Below are 21,473 nucleotides of genomic sequence, written 5' to 3'. Positions count from 1 at the left end.
CACATGCGAGGCCGCGTTATTAGTACAACAGTACAAATGAACTGCAGTCAGCGAGCCGTGGTGAGCGACGCGCTCGACTCTGCAGAGGCCTGAGGCGATGCCGTCGCCGCTGCACAGAGCGCTCACTGTTTGATCAAAGTTCATTCATTTAACACCTCAGTGTCCAATCGCCTCCTGCAGATACTACACATTTCCAGCCGATGACTGATTCTGGAGATATGCGTAAAGGACTAGAGATCCCTTGTGTTGTAGTTAGATAGGCTTGTATGTGTTCTTGTTTCAGTTATCTTATAAGTGCACAGCGGGCAGTCAGGTTAGCCTACTTTAGCTTAGCATAATGCTGCCTGATGCAGCCACTCCTTACAACCACTTCTTATGGATAATTCATTAGTTACGGTACTGTATTGATTTATAGAGGGTAAAAGTGTTGAAAAATCTCAAATCTATACTTAAATACTCAAAAACAACAGCATTGGTTGACATTAACATGCATGTTTACATTAACATACATGCTTACATTAACATACATGTTTACATTAACATACACTAGTACAGTGGCACACTTTAACCTGCTGGAAATTCACTTTGGTCACTGCCTTGTTTATGTATTTTGTTCGCTCTGTATATTTAGTATTTTAGTATGAGTATTTAGTATTTGGTATTGTTATTGTGTTTTATGTTTTATTTTGATATTGTATTAATGCTCTCATGTGTACCCGCTGCTGTGATCCTGCAATTTCCCCACTGTGGGACGAATAAAGGATTATCTAATCTCATCTAATCTAATCTAATCTAGTACCACTTTATATAAACATTTAAAGTATGTAAAACAACAGATTATTTTCTTTCTGACTTCAGTTTTTCTAAAGCACAAACGTCTCTCTGCAGATTCTCGTGTCGTTTCTCTCCCTCTGGCGTACACATCCGCACCTATGAGCCAAATCCTCCCATTAGTCTTATTGCTGCCACATGTCACCTGATAGGTGTCGAGGAGAAGGGCACACGTTGGTCATATTGATCTTTCAACATCAGATTACCCAACCTGCGGATGACAGCACCGAGTCAAACCTCCTTTGACCCCATGCGCCGAGGAGTCACTCCCAACTAATCACAATTTACAACATTCATGAAATAATATTTATCTTTAGTTTGTTTATCAGCATAAAACATCTTCCAAGGCCGACTGCTACTGGCCCGATGCTCCTAGAACAAGTATACGTATTACATTTTTTGGAGCTGATCCGAATCACCGGGCAGATGCACACTAATTATTTTCCATTTTGGGAAAATTGCAAAAGGGGGCATGGCCTTTGAGGTCTGCGCTCTCACGTGCCGACCACCAACCTAAATAATATCATTGTCCTCATTTAAACCACTTCTGGACGGTTAAAATCGCTCTAATTTTTATTATTATTACTAACTGGATTTATTCATCTTTCTTAAGCTCGCCAACAGAAAAGAAACAAAAAATGATCTCAACAGCCACGGCATGACTCAGATATGATCTGCCATATTCCCAGCCATCGTTTGCTGAGTCAGTCGGTGAGAGGACACTGACACCGGCCGCTGCTTAATAATTGAGGTGTTGACAAACCGGAGGTTAACTGATCTAAAATAAGATTGTTAAATTGGCATTGTGTGTGTCTTCTGCGAGCACAAAATCATCACATCACATTTTGTAAATCAGGCAGCATATGAATACCTGTTCTTTTGTGGCAAATGTATAATTTGAATATGTAGTGAATGAACTCTAGTATGCAGCAGTGCGCTCCTGGTGCTATCCACACACACATATATACTGTATATATATATAATTATTTATTTTTTAATATTATGTATATATTAAAATATATATATATACATATATATATATATGTGTGTATATATAAATATTTATTTATATATAAATAAATACATATATATATATATATCTATAGATATATGTATAAATATATACATAAACATATTATATATATATATTAATACATAAAATAATGATTAATCCATGAACATAAAGTGAGAAAATCCAAACAAGTTTATTTACAAACACAATACCATGATAAAGAATGATCCAGAGTCAGTTAAGAAGCACTGTTATACATCACCTTTCAGTACACAGACCAGTTTTCTTCCTTTCCCATTCTTGATTCAGTTGTGTCTTCTGTGCAACAATTTAGTGGTCAAGCGAAAACATTTTTGGTGCTCATATTTGCTGAACTTACATCTCTTGTGCATAAACACACAATTACTCTGTACGAATGATGAGAACATGGAGAAGTGCCGAGCAGAGCATGACCAGACGAGAAACTCGATGTGATGTTACAGTCGCTTAAAACCTGTCAAACTAAATAAACAGTAAAAACTCACGCAGCTTTCCAGTGTGTAAATGTACAATGCTTTCTGGAGTGCGAGCTGAATGTCCACATATCAAATAGGAGGGTGAAACAATGCAGTGGAAATGAAAGTGGCGTAGCATTTCACAAAAGGGCAGCAACCATCTTCGTGCATCTTTGATCAATAAGACCTATTGTACAGTCAACAAATCCTCTCTGTGTAAAAGTTTGTGTTTATGTCCCCAACAGCACTGTGAGCTCCAGTGGAGGCTTACGTGTAAACATTTCAGTGATCATTGAAGCAGGCACACACAAAACCAACTATATAAAGTCATGCAGAGCGTTCCATGATTATGAAATGAGTTTACAGGGGTTAAGACTTCGCTAATTCCAATAGAATATAAGCAGAGAACCACACATGTATTTCTGTACCTTAGAGAGTCTTAAATATCCTTTGATCCAAGAATATAAATACGATTTAGTTTGATGTTTATGTATTTTCAGATAAGCAAAACACACGGGTGCATTGCATATCATACAGAGGGGGTTCGATATCTCATAAGGCAGCATGGCATAAGACATGAATGACAACAAGAGACCGGGTCGCTCAACGGTACGCTCATTGGCATCGAGTTTTGCTCACGTGGTGACATTTTGAAATATCTATCAAGCGTTGGTCCAAAAACCATGACAAGCCCTCAAAAAAAACGGGGGGGGGGGCATGCACCCCTTTTTTCCCCAGAAATATGCGAGGATGTCTGTAATTGGGAGAAAGTAGGCGGCTGAAAACAGGCCATCTTAACAGTGTTTTGTTTTTTTCTTCATATATTTATTACCCAGTGAATCTGGTCGATAGGAAATAGATTACAAAAGTAGACAATTGGATGTTGGAATTGTAGCTTTTTTTCACAAAGACACCCACGTCCATGTCAGCGTAAATATCTGTGCAATGTCGAGTAGAAAACAAACACCTCCCTACAGCAGAGCCACTAGAAAACTTCACAGAAACAACATCACTATGAAGACCACTTTACACATTAAAAACAAGCATCCTCTGGGTACAGAGTCGGAGATAACCCTAGTGATTTGATTGGCTACATAAACACCTTCAGGTACACATCGAAAAGAGACGGCTCCACTGTGCAGACATGTGTGCGCTCCGAAGGCCAACTCTCTTTTTTGATATAGTGAAGTGTCTCCCTGACCGAAACAAACAAACTGAAAGGTAAACATGACAGAGGAGGGGTGGGCGATCACGTGCACGGCCCCGTGTGTACGTTGATGATCCCACGAGTGTGCATGTGAATGAAGTTGAAGATTTCATGGGGCATGGCGTGGAAGCCCGGCCGCGGCTTCACGTTGTCATAGTAATGGTGGGTGATGAAGATGCTGGAGGGGTTCATGGGAAACGCCCAGAAACCGTAGAGGTGGACCTCCTCGCACATCTCTAAGGCGGCGGTGACGAGCATCAGGCCGCTGCTGACCCGCTTGGCCCGGACGCCCTGCACCGCCCAGAACCTCTGCACGTTGAGCAGGTACTGCGGGTGGAAGAAGTACACGGCCTGCTGGGAGTCGAAGTCGTCCAGCATGTACTTGACCCTGAACGATACGTCGGTGTTGCGGGTGTTGTAGAAGGCGGGAAGCACCACGGAAGAGTTCTCGTAATTCTGGAGCACTTCGTAAAAGGGTCGCCGCCATTTCTCCAGCTTCTGAAATCTGCAGAGGAGGCGAAACGTGAGATGGAGGAAGCCGAACGAGAAGGACTGATTGAGAGAGAGAGAGGACTGGTTTCTCGCTCAGTCCTCTATTTACAGTACCTCTCAGTAATTATGCTCGGATTTATTGTCACAAGATCTGTTTTGGTGCCGACATCGGCCGAGTACTTCTCATTGATGGGAGGGATGTTGCACCTGCAAAGAAGAAAGCACAAGTCCACTGGTGAAGGGGTTTCTATGTGTTGGATGTGACTTGACACAAAAGAGGTAGCTGGTGGGCTGCACTGGGAATCCTATGGTTGTGATCAACCATAGGATTCCCAGTGCAGAGAACAGAATACTTTTCACAGCTGTGTAATTATTACGGTAAATCACAGACATGAGCATTGTGACACAGGCAAAATATCAAGAGTAATAAAGTATTTGTGTGTGATTGCATGCTCTGTTGCTCCAAGTCCAAGTTGTGTTGACAGACAGCAAAAACAAACACGGAAGGATTTGATCCTGTGTACCTAAACACAAAATCTGCCGAGTCAATTTCCTTCCCACATTTGGTGTTCTTGATGATGCCGCCATTTCCAATAACAGCACATTTCTTGTACTGCGATTTGGAATACGGCATATCCTGCATGAAACAGACGCGTTTTGTTAAATTCAGACTTGTGGGCTCTTGAAATTTAAATTTACAAAAAAAAGCCAATATGGAGGAAATGATCAAACAGGTGCTGAACTCACCTCTGGGAACATCTTGAAGACTTCAGAGGTGATGGGAAGAAAACCGCTGGTATCCACCTCGTACCTCAGCTTGGTCCCTGCAGGCGTGTTCCTCTTGGTGGTGAAGAGGAAGGAGGGAGCGTTACAGCAGCGAGACAGCGCCATTCTTCAGGAGGACGCCAGAGAGAGGAGGCAGTTAGCTGATTGGTCAAAGACTTCACACCAAGACCAGAACTAGCGTAACCTGTGTCGTGGGAATAGTTGCATTACCTCCTCAATGTCTGTCCCACAGACCCTGCTTCATGCAAAAATCAACCATTTTATTTTTTGCTTTGAATCATTTTTTTTCTCCATTTCCTTCGAATCTTAATAGAAATGTAAATATAAAGAAGTAGTGAGCCTTCTTCTTGCCACACACTGGCCTTTCACATTTAATTGAGGTGATAAAGAACAGAAATGACCATCAAGCATTGTTATTACAATAAATATACATATTTCATGTTTATGATGTTAAATGGCTGTGCATTAGCACTTATATGTAGTGATTTACAGTTAAATAACTATACAGTGTGACCACGACGCTACCGGGTGAATTAGATCCGTCTAACTTACTGTTTGACCTCTTATGAACAATTTATCTTTTTAAACTCCATTGACAGAAATCCCAAAACCTCCAAAATATGGTGGTCAAAAGCATTAGAGATATGGAGAAATTAATGTCTGAGACTTTAAAACACAAGTTCTGAAACCTTGCGGTAGAAAATTATATATATATATATATTCCGTTCATATTAAAAGTGATACATGAATGAAAAGTAGATGTTTATGTTTAAAGCACCAAATGACAGACAATGAAAATAAACATGGACATTCCGATGCACCTCTGCTGAGACGGAGTGATGCTTACTTGAAGTTGCTGTTCTCCTCCTTGTTCTGCTGCCATCGACACACCTGCAGGTTTCGCCATCTCTCAAACAGATCAGAGGTTTTCACCCTGGCAGACAGGCAGAGAGACTTGTGGAATGAGGAAGGATATCCATGTTTTCCAATTAAACTTTCTATAAGGGTAGTAAATTGAAGAAACATTGAAAAACAATTCAAAGAGTCAAATGGGACGGAGAGGGGGGGGAATCATTTTCAGTGTTTATTCTGTGCAGGCCCTACTGGATCTGCACGTCCTCTTCAGACAAAGACAGTGGCTTCATCAAGCATGTCTGTAAATAGCTGTCCTTGAGCTGACATCTCTTCCTCTGAGCTGATGGGAGGTTGGCTGTGGGCGGCAGCGTGGCACCATTACTCTCGCTGCGTGGCAGAGGGATGGCAGCTGTTCTCCGATTGGCCCGTCGTCAAGCGGCCAGAACACGGTTGCCATTAAAAAGTTTGGCAGCCTGAAGGTCACGTGCCAAAAGGTCACGGGACAATGTTGACATTCATACTAAGACTGTGCAGCCTCTTCATCGAGGGGGGGTAATGAGCCTGGGCCCTCATCTGCTCCATAATGAAAGAACAGAAAGACGGAAATTGACATTTTATTTTTCCCCATGGGGAAATTCTTCTCTGCATTCGACCATTCCTTAGTTATTAATGGCGCTGCAGTGAAGCGCCCGGGGGGTCAGTGTCTTGCTCAAGGACACTTCAACATGCAACGAGAGCGGGGATCAAACCCGGGTACCTTGTGGCGGGACGACCGCTCATCCCCCGTGAGCTACAGCCGCACCCAAAATGTTATAACGTGTTACTTGTTGACTGTGAGTGTTAAACGTTGGCAATAAAATGTGACGTGAGAAGATGTTAGGGTTGTCAATCAAGCGGGGACTGTGTCTCCCCAACCTGATGGGAGCGTGTGCATCACCTCGGGGAAAGAAATACATTATTCTGAACGTGTCCACCTCCCGCTGCGTCATGACGACCACTCACATTGTCAAGCCCTTGACGTCCATAATCTCCTGTCTGAGCTCCCTGCATGCAGTGGAGTTGTACTCATATGAGCCATCGTAGTTTTCCAGATACCTAGAGGCACAGACACAGTCATCCTCAGCCTTAACCTCTCCACACACAAGAGAACCAACAGAATTAATACAAGTAACAAGAACAACGGTGACGATAAAATGCAATATTTACAAAAAACAGTGGATTAAAAAGAACACGATAAAGGAAAACAGCTTATATTTACTACACAATGTCTTTATGAAATACTAGAATATCAGTGTGGCGTTGTGGGATGACAGATGACAGAAGTGATGCAACTGATTGCAGGCGTCACAGACAGCAGCATACGAGTCACTGGACACTCCAGATTCTATTACATCTTAGTCTAAACCAACATGATCTATTCACTAAAGAAAGGTGATACCGCTCATATTTTCATTTATTTTATTGATTATGATGAAAACTGGCATGGTTTAATGTGGATATCTTGGGATTAAAATGTGTATTGATAATCAAGATTTAGAAGAGTAACAGAAAGAGAAAAGGAGTTAAATGGTGGATTAGATATAGCAGTGTAGTGAATTGAGAGGGTCTGTTTTTTTGTGTGAGGCAGTAAAGTACATATAAATAATTTATAATAACTACACACAAAAATATTTTTATCAGAAACTATTCAAACTTATTATATTTTCTGTTTTTTTTTATTCATTGTTTATTATTTATTCATTATTATTTGTAGTATTATTTAATTTATTACTTTATAAATTTATTATTTTCTATTGTTGTATTTTATCTTACTATGTTTTGTGCGCACTTTACCCATAATGCAATCCTGTAAATTTCCCCACTGCGGGACAAATAAAGGATCTTATCTTAAAATAAATTGTAGTAAATTTCCGTGAAAGCCAAAACTGACTCTGATCTCTTATTTTCCTTTTCTTGACTGTAAATAAATTAGTTTGATTTATAAATAAACAGCTCATTTTACTTTTATTAAAAACAGCGATATCTACGGTTATCATAGTTTTCTAAATATACCCCTTCTGAGGTGTATCTAAATCTTGGAGAGCTCTAAATCTCATAATATATATATTTAAAATGTACACCTATAAAGCTGTACGGGGTTTGCCGCGATTTAAAGCTAAAATAATAATCGCACTGTGTATTTGGCAAGAATCAATATTGGTCTTTGTCACATCCGATATATATAAAATGGAGTGAGATGTTGTGGAAGATGGATTATATTGCAGAATATTAACTTTGTCTGTGGAGGCAAACGAGGCGAGTTATTAACAGAAACAAAACAACTCATACAAATAATAAGTGAACACAACAAGCAATACAGTGGAGAGATGCATTAAAGGAACAAGATGCTTGGATGAAGTCGTGAGGAACAATGAAACTGGTTGTCTACATCCACCTGATGATGTATTTCTGAGGAGCATCTGTTTTCTATTCTTTTCGTGCTCGTTTTAGCTAAGATGATGAAAACCTTTGCAAGCGTTCTCTGTTCAGATCTAAAAGCAAAACAGCAAATCACTGGATGAGATGAATTTCACCTCATGTGGAATTTTAAGGATAATTATACAATGTAGAATGAGAAAGACTAACCAGCACTTTACTACAGATACTGACGTCTACTACTCGGCGCAATTTAGAGCTTTTATTTTGGTGGGGCCTGGGGGGGTTTAATGTGTAAAAAAAGGGAGGGTGGGGGTAACTCCAGGTCGCAGAGAGAGACAATGCAGATGTGAGAAGGGGAGATAGGGGGTAGCAGAGGGAAGTGTCCACGCTATGTATATGGCATACACACAGAGCTGTGCAGGACACATGAGACACAGATTGAGGAGGACAAGGCATTCGGAGAGATGGGTGCTGGATGCGACACAGACGTACGAGGAGAAGCCAGTACATCAACAGGAGACCGTGGTTCAACCAGCTTCTGAAGGGGGGAGGGGGGGGGGGATCTGGGGTCGAGGTGGACGGGATCAGACAACATGCAAGAGCAAATCTGAAGTGCAACCACCACTGAAAAAATATGAGAGTTTATACCTTTCAGAGGAATGAAAAAAAGAGGCATTCTTGGGTTTCTGTGAAAATACTAAAAATGCCTTCAAACTGTCCTACCTTTTTTTTTTCTTCTTAATATCAGCTAGGCAGGGTGTGACTATTACGGAGATCTGTGAATCTGGCTGAAATTTCTGACGGAAACATCTGTCAACATGCAGACAGGTTAAGAGTTAAATAGAGTTAAATCTGTGTTTGTAGTCCTGTGACATCACCACCCCTGCTCACTTCCTCAACCTGCAGACTTTACAAAACAATAGAGCAAAAAACGTGGACATGTGCTGCAGCTTTTATTCTCTCTCAAGCATCAGTCGACTGCTGCAAAGGTAACAGCGGCCCAGTCCACGCATGCAGGGCTGGGTCGTCACTATATGATGTATTAGAAACTTTTTTGTTCTCTCTCTCACAATCTCACTCTCTCTCTCTCAATCTCTCTTTCTCTCAATCTCTTTCTCTCTCTGACACGCTCTTTTCTCAGAGGTGTTGTGCAGAAGGTAACGCTGGAAAGGTACCTTTTCCTTCCATTTCTGGCCGGCTTCAGAGATCCATCATCCAAGAAATTAACGGGACCGGTCCAATTTCCTGTCTCGTCCCCTTTGAGTCGGCTAAACTGTTGCGCACTAGCAAGAAAATGAATCAGTTTATTTGTAATTTATTGTCCTCAGTGTGCAAAAAGTCACATACAACCAAGCCCAAATAAAAATTGCACACACACACATATATACATTAAGATAGACCAGCTTTTTGGCTCAAGAAAAACAAACATGGTTTGAATGAATTCTCGGTTCATGACATGGTTTGAATGGCTCCTTTATGGTCTGCCGGGCTGTTTCTATCCTGGCTGTGACTCCATCACCCACATCCTGCAACACTGGGCTGTAAAGGAGACTTTTAGTTTGATATATTGAAGGGATTTTAAGGGAGGGGCAATAACTGTCCCCAATGTTGCTGTGAATGTCACGTGACTGCTGAGGAAGAGATGCCAAGAGTAGATTTCGAGGGTTTAGACCACAGGTGTCAAACACAAGGCCCGCGGGCCAAATCCGGCCTGCCACATCATTTTATGTGGCCCCTGACAACTTGAAAGACATATTCATTCTTCATTCTTAAAGAAATGTAAGAAACATATCCTGTGCTTTTATTTTGAAGGTTTCAAATATAATGGATTTATGTTATAATATTAGAGACATTTTCTTACAATATTTCTACACTCAAATAAACAATAATAAAATGCAAAGAGAGTTATTTAACAATATGTTGGGGAGTAGTTTTTACGTTTATATGTTTCAGTTACAACCCTTTGAGGGCGGCCGTGATGCTGATGTGGCCCACGGTGAAAATGAGTCTGACACCCCTGGTTTAGACCATATTTTTAGCCAGATATTACTTGTAAAAGTCTTCAGGGATTATCTCAGCTTGGATTTGACAACCATACATTTTTAACACAAACATGTCTATAATGACAAGAAGCTCATAGCAGCATGATGTGTTCTCAGCAGGCTGCAGAGCGACTAAGAATTATGATATTTTGGGCTCTGCTGCATCTATTTCCACGAAAACCATTGCAGTGAATTCACCAGAGGAGGCCATTAGGAGCAGGGGGGTTATCGCCTCGCTTCATTTTAGGGAGATAATAGACATCAGTTTGTTGACAGTCTGTTTATAGAACACACAGCAGCAACAAATAGAGAATGAAGTCGCTCTTTGTGTTGTTATCCGAGCTTCTCCGAGCAAAATGTTTGTTTCCTGGTGAGTCGACAAAGGCTCCTGAGGGGCCGCTCCTCCACGACATTGGTCTCATGCGCTCTACTTTGACGGAATGTCGAGCACCAACTCTCCAGTTCCCCCTCCGGTAAACACTGTTAGCTCTGTCAGCACTTTGGCTGTAATTTGCACCGTTAGCTCTGTTAGCGCCATCAGCTATTAGCCGCTAGCTCGTCATCGACATGTCGAGAGGCAATCGAAATACTCCCGATGCAGATCGTGCTCCTTTAAATAACGTCAAGGCTTAAAACTTGTATATATTTCATTGTGATTTAGACAGCTGGGGATGTGGTACATGTGTGTTGTTCCCATGAAAACACCAAAACAACCATGTGTTAATGTCGTAATCCTTCCTGAGCTCTCCAGTCTGAATACCCATTGGAACAAAAATATACATGCTTTAGTAAATTGTGTATATTTGTTGTGGATTATATACAGATTTTGTGCGTTGGCTCAAAGCACCAGGACGAATGTGACAATCGACTCAAAATAAACATTGTAATGAAAAGAAATGTTGCCTATAGTGGGATCAATTTATTTATTTGACAATAAGTATCCTCTAAGAATCTAATATCAACAAACTAAAGGTTAGGACTTCTTCCATTATGAAGAGTCACACTCCATCCAGATGTTACGACTTCTCCCGTTACCGACTGGTTGTTATGGAAGTATTCATATGTGACTCATCTCTCAGAGGGCTCCGTGGGCGTCGGGCTTAATTCAGCAGGGAATCTGAACCCAAAAGGCCTTTCTGGGTGCATTATATTATATATCATAGAATATCATTATATGACTGAGTACTCATGTCAATACCACTTCAACACCTCTACATCACCATGTAGCCGGACAAGAGAAAATGTTTTCGCTTGAACCATTAATCTAAATCATCACCAAAACACAGCCCGTAAAAGCTTGACTTGATCAATAACACATGTATTATTGGATATTTTCCAATCGGGTGGATGCTAATAAAACCACAACCAATCTCATGAGTCTCCCACTGACTCACATGCGGGTCACATGGTCTTCAAATCAAACATTAGGAGTCCATTTACCTCCCGTATGAGGACAGTAATCTAAGCATTAGTTCAGACAACATCAAGCACAGAGTTGCTCTGCTGCACTAATGTGCTCCTGCTCTGCCCGTGCGTGTCCTTAATGGGATGTGAAAACACGAAGGACTTTTATACATATTGGATTTTGTGACTGGGCTGGTTTTTTGGGAAAGTCTGGACTTTGACTCAGATGTCCATTTATTACGTCCACAGGGTATTTCCTGTGCACAATGGGCACTTAATACACAAAATGCAACTGTTTATATTTAAAAAAACAGAAGTGAGATCCTCTTGATCTCGCTATTGGATAAGTTGTCGATTAACTGGACTATTGTATACTTTTTTACACACTGTCTTTGTCTTCTCTATTTTGGCACAACTCCTGTAAATAGTGTTAGTACGTGTTGTTTCTCATAAATAATGAGTTAGCGGTTCTGGCTGCCAAGTTATAATCAATTTATATGTAAAGCTCTGAAAAACAAGAAAAGCTGTTTAGAATTCAAGCCCAAAACATAATGCATCAAGAAAGGCTATTGAACAGTCACAAGCACCGAAAAGGACTATTTAATAGTCATATTTCATGTATTTTTTGAAAGCAAGAATTTGTTTATTTTTGGTTTTGAAAGTGAGTAAATTGTAAACTCTTTTCACTTCATGTTTTATAGATCTACTGACAATGAAATCTCGAGCCACTTATTTTCTGGACGGTTACGAGCCAACCGGCTCCAGCGACTGATGCTTCTCTCATCTCGACCTGCTTGTGACTCTGTTGAAAGTCAATGTCCAGAGTTAACAACGTCTGTGACTTACTTTGACTCTAATGGGCGAGTTAGAGCAGAGCCCTCTGGCCTCAGGTCATGTGGGATGGACGTGGAGTGAGCTGGTGTAAGATTGATGAAACTGTTCCTCCCTAGAAGCTTTCGATCCAATCTATGCATCCAAATATCTCCTCTGCTGCTGCTCTGGCCTTGACTGCAAAGAGCTGTTTGTTTTTTTAGTAGAGCTCATGACAAACACGTCTCCAGCATGTTCTCATGCTTGGGTTCAGCAGGATGAGCGGCTGGGTGTGGTCGAACCTGGGGACGACTTCTGTTTTTTTTTAACGCTTGAAAAGATGCCATAAGATGACGTCTCCCCCCCCTTCTCTCTCGCTCTCTCGCTCTCTCTCTCTGCATCACACACAGGCAAACATCACTCCCTCTCAGTCTCTCACTCTCACCGTCTCCTTCCCCTCTCTCCCCCACATGCACCGAGGTGTGTGTGCAGAAAGACTGTAGCAAAATGGCTGCTGCTGCATGATCCCACTGCTTTCTGTTGGGTGGCTTGTTCACCCCTCTCTCCGGGGACACAGGCAAAGGAAAGTGTGTGTGTGTGTGTGTGTGTGTGTGCACATGTGCGTGTGTGTTTCCGAATTCATGCACCTCACCGCAGAGGTCGAGGTGCCATGAATCCACATTAGGTATCATCACACCAGCCCAGCGGGGGGGAAGGGGAGGGGTTAGCAGTGGGGGGCTTTCAGATTGAAGCACATATATGTTACGTTGAAGTTAACATAATATGCACTATAATATTTGGAGATGGGGGGGTCAAGTTTTGGTCTGGAGTGAGATTCTTAGTGAGATATTTTTGTAGTTTTAGCCACTTAAAGATAAAACATCCCGGCTTCTCTGTATCTGCTCGTCTCACACTGAAATGTGTCTCAGAATGTAAAGAAAAGGGTTTTTCGATGTAGCCGATATATATATTGGTCTTAAACTGGGGGAGATGAGTGCAAATGGGGACCATCCAGGGAGGTACTGTTGCAGAGGTCTTATAAAACATGGCTCTGCAGTGGCTGTGTGTGCGAGCTGGAACCCGGTGAAATGATTTATTTAACAGGGACCGATAAGAAATACACATCATCTTTATAGCGTCGATATCAGTAATCATCATCATCATCATCATCAGCTCCAATAGCTTTCAGTTGCATTGTGAGATAAGCTGCTGCCTCTGTAAGATGTAGGCTACGACCAGTCAAGAAGGCTGAAACAGAAAATCAAATAAAGATCTTTTGGAGGGGGGGGGGGGGGAGAAGAAAGAAAGGGAAAACATTACCATACACAGCTGGAACACTGCATATGGTATGAATGTGATGTTTCACTTTCAGAAAATATTCAAAACAATATTTTTTTTAAATTAAAACCACTGGAAAAAAAGATGGATGGTTAATTGCTATTGTTGTTTTCTGCCATGAAAGCTTGTGTCCCGACATAGTTCACCCACTACTGCATTTATACCGTACAATGTGTCATTTTATCATTCATTGTCTATTTAGCACCATTCAATCATTAACTGGGCAATAAGTCTCACACAAAAAGGCTGTGAATGCATGCTTTTTAAAAGCTGAATGAATACAGCCTGCATTGTTATTATAAAAAGCTGCTATTAATCCTGTTTATCAACGACGACTAAACGATGATAACCGGTGCACTTACCTCTTAATGTAGTTTTTCCCATAGAGGATCTGTTGCAGTAGTGTGACGAGTCCAAATACGCAAATGAACATGAAACAAAGAGACCGATTGCCGAGTATATCTTTACCCGACGATGGGTCGGCGTATCCCATTCTTCGGCGCAGCATCCAGGGCTAGACGGTGACACCCGGTTAGGTGTCTCTCTCCGCTGCATTCAGGACCAGGAGCACAGGGGTCGTGTAGGCTACCCGCCGGACAGCGCATTGTCCATCACCTTTCTACTCTATGTCACTGCCCTCGTACCGCAGCATCATTGCTGTTGGATGATAAGCATCGCGAGGAACCGCCAGCTGTGACCTCAATTGCAAATCGCCCTGTGGCACAATATCTCTTAGCCTATACCTTTATGTATATTGCAAACATGAATCGTTAAAAAAAACACGAAACGTCAAGGATATGTTTGGATTTCGTGCGCTCCTCCTCTCGACGAGATGCAGTCGCTCGGTCAGATGCTAACAATGCAGATTTTGTTCCTCTAACTTACGCGCATGAACAGTTTTTTTTTTCTTCTCCAGAATGGATCAGTTAAAGGCAAACGCGCGATTTCCCCCCCTTCTCCTTTAGATCAGCGAGCAGCGAGCGAAAGCACACACACACACACATCCTCCATGCTTCATCTCAATTCTGAGCAAAGCTGCGTGACTGAAATGTAAAGGAAGGAGGATGCGCCTTTTCCTCCGCCTGGCAGCAGACGGGGGCGCGGCGGGCTTCATTCACATCCTCACTCAGCCCAAAACCAAGGTCATGGTCTCCTTTACAAGAATGCACCTGTGTTCTTAAAATAGCCTTTTTCAAATTTAACCTGACCTCCTTAGGCTGAAGTGTATCCGCACATGCCCTTAAACTAGTTGACCGCAGTCTTAAACTGTAGATGACGTCATCTAATCCTGACGCAAACCAATGCACGCTGTGTTTTTGTGTTCCTGTTCGTGGTTTCACATCTCATCATTTACCTTTTTTAACAATTCCTTTTATGCATTAATGTCAAAGTGACAGCAGCGATTTTCTTCACTGCATTACTGTATACTTAACCTGAGTACCTCACTGTTTTAGGGCCTGCATGGGGATAATTTAAAGCGCTATAACATAAACTATGTGACAGCAGAACCTCCTCAGGGCCAAACTCCTGACAAGTCAGTGGATGTTTATAGCGCTGGTGACCGTGTTGGGGACATTGATTTGATCCACCACTTTGACAGCTGTTTGAATGTGTCATCAAAGTCCACCTGGACCATCTGGGCTGCTTGCATCAGTATCACCTTCACAAGCTGCAGAGCCGTATGGTGGGTGTGAAAGAAGAAATAGCTGATGAGCCGTCAGGTCATGAAGGTGTCAGACTCTCGGGGATATAGGAATAAATATGCCTTGGAGATGATCAGTGAGCATGTATGTAAATATACCACTTTTACTTTAAGTAATCCACATCTGCAGATGAAACCCCCAAAAATTTTATTCCTATAAGCATATTTATACAGTTTTAGCCATCCATCAGTTTATTTTCTGTATCCGATAACCTAATCTGGGTCAGCACGCTGGCCAAACAAAGAAACCCAGATAGAGTTCTCTCATCGTTCTCTCGAGCCATGGCCCTCAGGACCTGCAGCACTCACAGGCCAGATTGCATATAGTGCATCCGGAAAGTATATCACAGCGCTTCATTTTTTCCACATTTTGTTATGTTACAGCCTTATTCCAAAATGGATTAAATTCATTATTTTCCTCAACATTCTACACACAAAAACCCATAATGACAAAGTGAAAACTGTTTTTTGCAAATTTTTGCACATTTATTAAAAATAAAGAATGAAAACATAACATGTACATAAGTATTCACAGCCTTTGCTCAATACTTTGTTGAAGCACCTTTGGCAGCAATTACAGCCTCAAGTCTTCTTGGGTATGATTCCACAAGCGTGGCACACCTATTTCTGGGCAGTTTCTCCCATTCTTCTTTGCAGAACCTCTCAAGTTCGACAAATTTGCAGAACCTCTCAAGTTCGACAAATTTCCCCTTGGGGATTAATAAAGTATATATCTATCTATCTATCTATCTAAGTTCCATCAGGTTGGATGGGGAGCGTCGGTGCACAGCCATTTTCAGATCTCTCCAGAGATGTTCAATCGGGTTCAAGTCAGGGCTCTGGCTGGGCCACTCCAGGACATTCACAGAGTTGTCCCGAAGCCACTCCTTTGTTATCTCGGCTGTGTGCTTCGGGTCGTTGTCCTGTTGGAAGATGAACCGTCGCCCCAGTCTGAGGTCCAGAGCGCTTTGGAGCATGTTTTCATCCAGGATGTCTCTGTACATTGCTGCATTCATCTTTCCCTCAATCCTGACTAGTCTCCCAGTTCCTCCCGCTGAAAAACATCCCACAGCATGATGCTGCCACCACCATGCTTCACTGTAGGGATGGTATTGGCCAGGTGATGAGCAGTGCCTGGTTTCCTCCAGACATGACGCTTGGCATTCAGGCCAAAGAGTTCAAGCTTTGTTTCATCAGACCAGAGAATTTTGTTTCTCATGGTCTGAGAGTCCTTCAGGTGCTTTTTTGCAAACTCTAGGCGGGCTGTCATGTGCTTTTTACTGAGGAGTGGCTTCCGTCTGGCCACTCTACCAAACAGGCCTGATTTGTGGAGTGTTGCAGAGATGGTTGTCCTTCTGGAAGGTTCTCCTCTCTTCATAGAACAACGCTGGAGCTCTGTCAGAGTGGCCATCGGGTTCCTGGTCACCTCCCTGACTAAGGCCCTTCTCCCCTGATCGCTCAGTCTGGCTGGGCGGCCAACTCTAGGAAGAGTCCTGGGAGTTCCAAACTTCTTCCATTTCCGGATGATGGAGGCCACTGTGCTCATTGGGATTTTCAATGCTGCAGAAATCTTTCTGTACCCTTCCCCAGATCTGTGCCTCGATACAATTCTGTCTCGGCGGTCTATAGATAATTCCTTGAACTTCATGGCTTGGTTTATGCTCTGATATGCACTGTCAACTGTGATACCTTATATAGACAGGTGTGTGCCTTTCTCAATCATGTCCAATCAACTGAATTTAGCACAGGTGGACTCCAATCAAACATCTCAAGGATGATCAGTGGAAACAGGATGCACCTGAGCTAAATTTTGAGTGTCATGGCAAAGGCTGTGAATACTTTTGTAAATGTTATGTTTTCGTTCTTTATTTTTAACAGATTTGCAAAAATTTGCAAAAAACAGTTTTCACTTTGTCATTATGGGTTGTTGTGTGTAGAATGTTGAGGAAAATAATGAATTTAATCCATTTTGGAATAAGGCTGTAACATAACAAAATGTGGAAAAAGTGAAGCGCTGTGAATACTTTCCGGATGCACTGTAGTGCCTCCAGCATGGGTGTCTGGCCAAGAGCTCCTCCAGTTGGACATGCACAGAATATCTCCTAAGGAAGCATTAAGAAAAGTGAACTCAGAACCAGCTATATATATATATATATATATATAAATATTATATATATATATATATAAACAAATATAAGACATGATACACTGCTATAATCAACTTTACGTAATAACTTCTTACTAACTACTAAAATATTAATAGTCTTACAATTAGCCTGCATCTTGACATCAAGCGTGGATAATATTGTGAGACCTGCTGCTACAACACCAATCTACCTTTCAATCTCTCATTTTACACTGATTCTTAGTAGGCTACCATGGCTTGCCTTTCATCGTTGCATGGGTTACAACATCACATACCATACAAATATATTGTGGTCTGCCCAACTAACAACATCCTACGAAATAAATCCCCGGGTTTTATGACATTGTTTGTATTTTCAAAATGCTGTACGAGGGAAATTAAATTAACACTCACTTTTGCTGAACATGTTAGCATATTAGCTAAATGCTACAGGGGGGGCATATTTCGGTGTTGCACAGGAAACAGTGCGGATGTGGTTTTATGGGGCGCAAACTCCTCTTCCGGTCTCTTTTCCCTTAGCCCCTGGACGAAAATGGTATGTTAAAACGTTGGCGGACAGAAATCTTCTAACATCTGTGTGATGAGTCGTTTATCTGTCGCGAAATTTTTATAATTCGATGTTGGACTAACATCGTAACCGTTCGGATGTAGTATTTTCGAGATGAAGCCTCGTTTTATTAAGATTAACTCATCCATCCAACGTTTTTTTTGCTGCTCGTAGCATTGAGATTCAGGGTACAAAATGGCCCACGTTAGACGGAAAGAGTCTACACAACGTGCATGTAACGCGAAACATCGTCGGTTATTCCCGGAAAGCTACCACTGAAGAATAGCTGTTCTCGGTGTAATGTATAACGCTAAATGGCGTAACTTGCGAGCTTTTCCATAGCGGCTAGCACAACTAGCCTAGCCGCTTCATCCAGGACTGAGTACACACTGTCGGCATGCAGCTGCGGCCAACATGCAAACATCTTTAAGCATCTGAAATCGGGTAACTTGTCTAGATGTTACTTTTTGGGGGGTTTCATACTTATTTAAATACGTAGTTTTATTACTGAGGCAGGGGTCAATATGGTTTCCCTCACTGCAAACACCATGGGCCGATTGTTGCTTCCTGAGTCTTGTCAATGATGTTTTTAAACACAAATGTCTGAACAAATGATTTCCTGTGATTTCACTTTTGTTTCTGAGACAAGACTGTCAAAGCTTTGCACTGTAATCAAGTCTTTCAGAATTGTGTCTGAACTCTAAATATTCTTTCTTCTCAGACCAAGGGAACCTCCTCCTTCGGAAAGCGCCGGAACAAGACGCACACCTTGTGCCGTCGATGCGGTTCCAAGGCTTACCATCTGCAGAAGTCCTCCTGTGGAAAGTGTGGCTACCCTGAGAAGCGCAAGCGAAAGTGTAAGGCACCCAATAACATACTGATACTAAAAATATATGTGGACTCAAAACTTTAAAGTCAAGTGTGATGTTGGCTTTGAAATGGACTGGTACACATGAAGTTAACATACTAGTCGAATCACTTCACTGTGTCTTAAACCAGAAACTGTAGGTACATTATCAAACTTTGCATTGATGTAAATGGAGAAGCTGCATTGATTCATATTGTTTTGTTTATTTGTAGTTAACTGGAGCGCCAAGGCCAAGAGGAGGAATACCACCGGAACCGGCCGTCTGAGACATCTGAAGGTTGTGTACCGCAGATTCAGGTACGATCTTTAGGCGTAATATACAAAGCTAAGACAGAGTAGGATATTTACCTGTCCATATTTTTTTACGGGGCAGAATTCTCCCAGACTGAAATCCAGAGGCATTTAAAATTAAATTGAGGGCACTTCTTGAAACTTGTGAAATAACATTTAACCTTTGTTCAAAAATAATACATATACTTATTTAGGTTTACAGTATATGAGCAATTCTCATAACAATAATAAGATTATTAGGCATTCTACGGTTTCAAAATGTTTTCAGAACATAAATCATATTCAAATTTATTCTTATTTCTTTGTAGTTATTTATTGTTGCATTTTTCTAAACAACTATTTAACAATTCAAACTAATCTTTGTGTTCTTATAATTAAAATTGTCTTGATTGTTTGTGTGTCTAGTACAGGCGATACAGATAGGATGGAACAAAACACAATTATATTAATTTTTGGAGGAAATTATGGGGACATTTTCTGCCTCCTCTCATATCGGGCAAAATTATATTTCTTCGGGGCAGTTTTGCTCTTCGCCTTCGTGTATTTCCGCCGCTGGGCTAAGAGAACAGAGCGGTACCGTACATGTTTCTAGATGTGTTGCTAGTTTTCCATTTTGAAAACATGTTTATTTATACCAAGTGTTAATGGGCTTTTTATGTCAGAATAATATAAATGTTGATGCAAAGATTTTGAAATGTTAACCTAAAGACAACAGTGAAAATGTGTTTGCTTTAAATCGCTCCTAAAACCACTGGACGCAATAAACACGCACTATAAATTTGGATGTAACCACTTGGAACTACAAACACTGGATCTGCCATTATGTGTTGACTCATTCTCAGCCTGTAATGTAAGCAAGATTCCTGAATCTTACATTTAACTGCAAAGAAGAAATTGGCATACTTGCCTATTCAGACCGTTGATTTCAGTTTGATGTTAAATGATTAATTGGCATGTTTATAAGAACGCCGGATTATATAACATGGAAAAATTGTGTCAAACAAACACGGGTATAAACAATTTTTAAACGAATAAACATGACTAAACTAAATGTATGTCCCTAACATGTCTGAAAGAGACTATTCATTTCACTCAAATTAGAAAGGGTGGGAAGGGCCGGAAATGTGAGCTTTTATTAAGAATATTTATATTTCAAGATGCTCGATGCTGCTTGCCAATGATGTTGAAAAATAAATGTCTGAACAATTGATTTCAATATGATATCAGTGTTTTCTCTGAGGTAAGCAACATTGTTGAGGAGAGATCCGGGTCATGTTCTTGTTCCGGGGTTCGATGAGTAGATTGACGTTGGCGGTCTTAACCATTGTTGCCTTGCCACATGAATGAAGATGGTTACAATTATAACTTAAAGTTCATGGAGTTGCCGGTTAGGATCCTGGTATTGTGTAAGCTTGTTAACTGACTTGGTAGAACTGGTCCCTCCTTATCGGTTACACCCGTGGTGTCAAAAGGTGTACTTTGAAAAAAGTCCCATTTAATAACCCCACAACCCTCTAACCTTTAATTCATCAAACTCCTGGTTCATGATGGTGAACTTAATCCTGTACTTTGTGTTTCAGAAGCAATGGCACGCTAAATGCTCGTGCCATTTGTGCCACAGACTCCCTGTTTATTCTGTTTTTAAACAAGTCAAGAAGATTTAAATATTTATGGTTTAGAAGTAATCATCGCTCTACAGCTGTGGTTATTTTAGCTGGTTACCTCACTAGCTGCTCACCAGCCTGCCACTACTGGGGAACTGTAGGGCATAACGCTGTAGCAGGACTATTAAATTGTGACTTTTTTTAACCCATATTTACTGTTGAGTTCTATTTCAATGTTTAAATTGCAATTTTCTGCATATAAACATCACCTTTTTTTCCCCGTGTCCCAGGAATGGTTTCCGGGAAGGCACCACCCCCAAACCCAGACGCGCTGCAGTGGCCGCCTCCAGCTCATCCTAAAAGACACATTTTTTGTTGAATAAATGTGAAGTTAAACAGGAGCTTCAGTCTTGTGTCAATCTTTAAGCCTTATTGTCTGACCAGTAACAAACAGGACGGGACTGATGTCAACAGGCTGGTGAGCAGGAAAATCACTTGGAAAAGATCAAATTTTTTTGTCAGCTCTAAACAGAAACCTGAAATAAATGGTGTTTTCAGAAACGTGAACTATTGTTTTAATGCTGAGGGTTCGTAGTGAGATCAGTGGGTACGAAAAATATCTGCAG

The 21,473-nt window shown here is 41.3% G+C and overlaps 2 protein-coding genes and 2 non-coding genes across 6 annotated transcripts; 3 read left to right on the top strand and 1 right to left on the bottom strand.

Annotated features, from left to right (window-relative positions):
* Positions 1 to 2,017: 2,017 nt before the first annotated feature.
* On the bottom strand, positions 2,018 to 14,625 carry st8sia5 (ST8 alpha-N-acetyl-neuraminide alpha-2,8-sialyltransferase 5). 3 transcript variants are annotated; one of them, XM_056433337.1, is made up of 9 exons: positions 14,052 to 14,625; positions 9,271 to 9,378; positions 8,819 to 8,905; positions 6,680 to 6,772; positions 5,670 to 5,756; positions 4,784 to 4,928; positions 4,561 to 4,673; positions 4,151 to 4,243; positions 2,018 to 4,049 (listed from the first exon to the last, which is right to left on the bottom strand). In XM_056433337.1, the coding sequence occupies exons 1-9, from the start codon at positions 14,195 to 14,197 to the stop codon at positions 3,587 to 3,589; spliced, it is 1,335 nt and encodes a 444-aa protein (XP_056289312.1). In that variant the 5' UTR covers positions 14,198 to 14,625; the 3' UTR covers positions 2,018 to 3,586. The 3 variants fall into 3 exon arrangements, with proteins under 3 accessions (XP_056289312.1, XP_056289310.1, XP_056289311.1); XM_056433335.1 differs by lacking the exon at positions 8,819 to 8,905; XM_056433336.1 differs by lacking the exons at positions 8,819 to 8,905; positions 9,271 to 9,378.
* A 3,385-nt stretch (positions 14,626 to 18,010) lies between these two features.
* rpl37 (ribosomal protein L37) lies at positions 18,011 to 21,248 on the top strand. The gene is made up of 4 exons (XM_056432366.1): positions 18,011 to 18,072; positions 18,806 to 18,941; positions 19,165 to 19,249; positions 21,138 to 21,248. The coding sequence occupies exons 1-4, from the start codon at positions 18,070 to 18,072 to the stop codon at positions 21,205 to 21,207; spliced, it is 294 nt and encodes a 97-aa protein (XP_056288341.1). The 5' UTR covers positions 18,011 to 18,069; the 3' UTR covers positions 21,208 to 21,248.
* LOC130205857 (small nucleolar RNA SNORD72) lies at positions 18,656 to 18,735 on the top strand. The gene has a single exon (XR_008833999.1). It is a non-coding gene; the product is annotated as a small nucleolar RNA SNORD72 (small nucleolar RNA).
* Positions 20,412 to 20,490, top strand: LOC130205856 (small nucleolar RNA SNORD72). The gene has a single exon (XR_008833998.1). It is a non-coding gene; the product is annotated as a small nucleolar RNA SNORD72 (small nucleolar RNA).
* Positions 21,249 to 21,473: the final 225 nt, after the last annotated feature.

This window comes from Pseudoliparis swirei, chromosome 15 (genome assembly GCF_029220125.1).
Source record: "Pseudoliparis swirei isolate HS2019 ecotype Mariana Trench chromosome 15, NWPU_hadal_v1, whole genome shotgun sequence".
NCBI classification, from domain to species: domain Eukaryota; kingdom Metazoa; phylum Chordata; class Actinopteri; order Perciformes; family Liparidae; genus Pseudoliparis; species Pseudoliparis swirei.
This window is presented reverse-complemented; position numbering and strand designations above follow the sequence as displayed.

What these genes read in the sequence shown, in the direction of transcription:
- st8sia5 (XM_056433337.1), bottom strand. Translation starts at nt 14,197, where the DNA reads ATGCTGCGCCGAAGAATGGGATACGCCGACCCATCGTCGGGTAAAGAT. An exon ending in GGGAAAAACTACATTAAGAG is followed by an intron (nt 9,379 to 14,051) that starts GTAAGTGCACCG and finishes TTTTCTTGCTAG; the next exon opens with TGCGCAACAGTTTAGCCGAC. An exon ending in CCGAGCATAATTACTGAGAG is followed by an intron (nt 4,050 to 4,150) that starts GTACTGTAAATA and finishes CCTCCTCTGCAG; the next exon opens with ATTTCAGAAGCTGGAGAAAT.
- rpl37 (XM_056432366.1), top strand. An exon ending in TGAGAAGCGCAAGCGAAAGT is followed by an intron (nt 18,942 to 19,164) that starts GTAAGGCACCCA and finishes GTTTATTTGTAG; the next exon opens with TTAACTGGAGCGCCAAGGCC. An exon ending in GTTGTGTACCGCAGATTCAG is followed by an intron (nt 19,250 to 21,137) that starts GTACGATCTTTA and finishes CCCGTGTCCCAG; the next exon opens with GAATGGTTTCCGGGAAGGCA.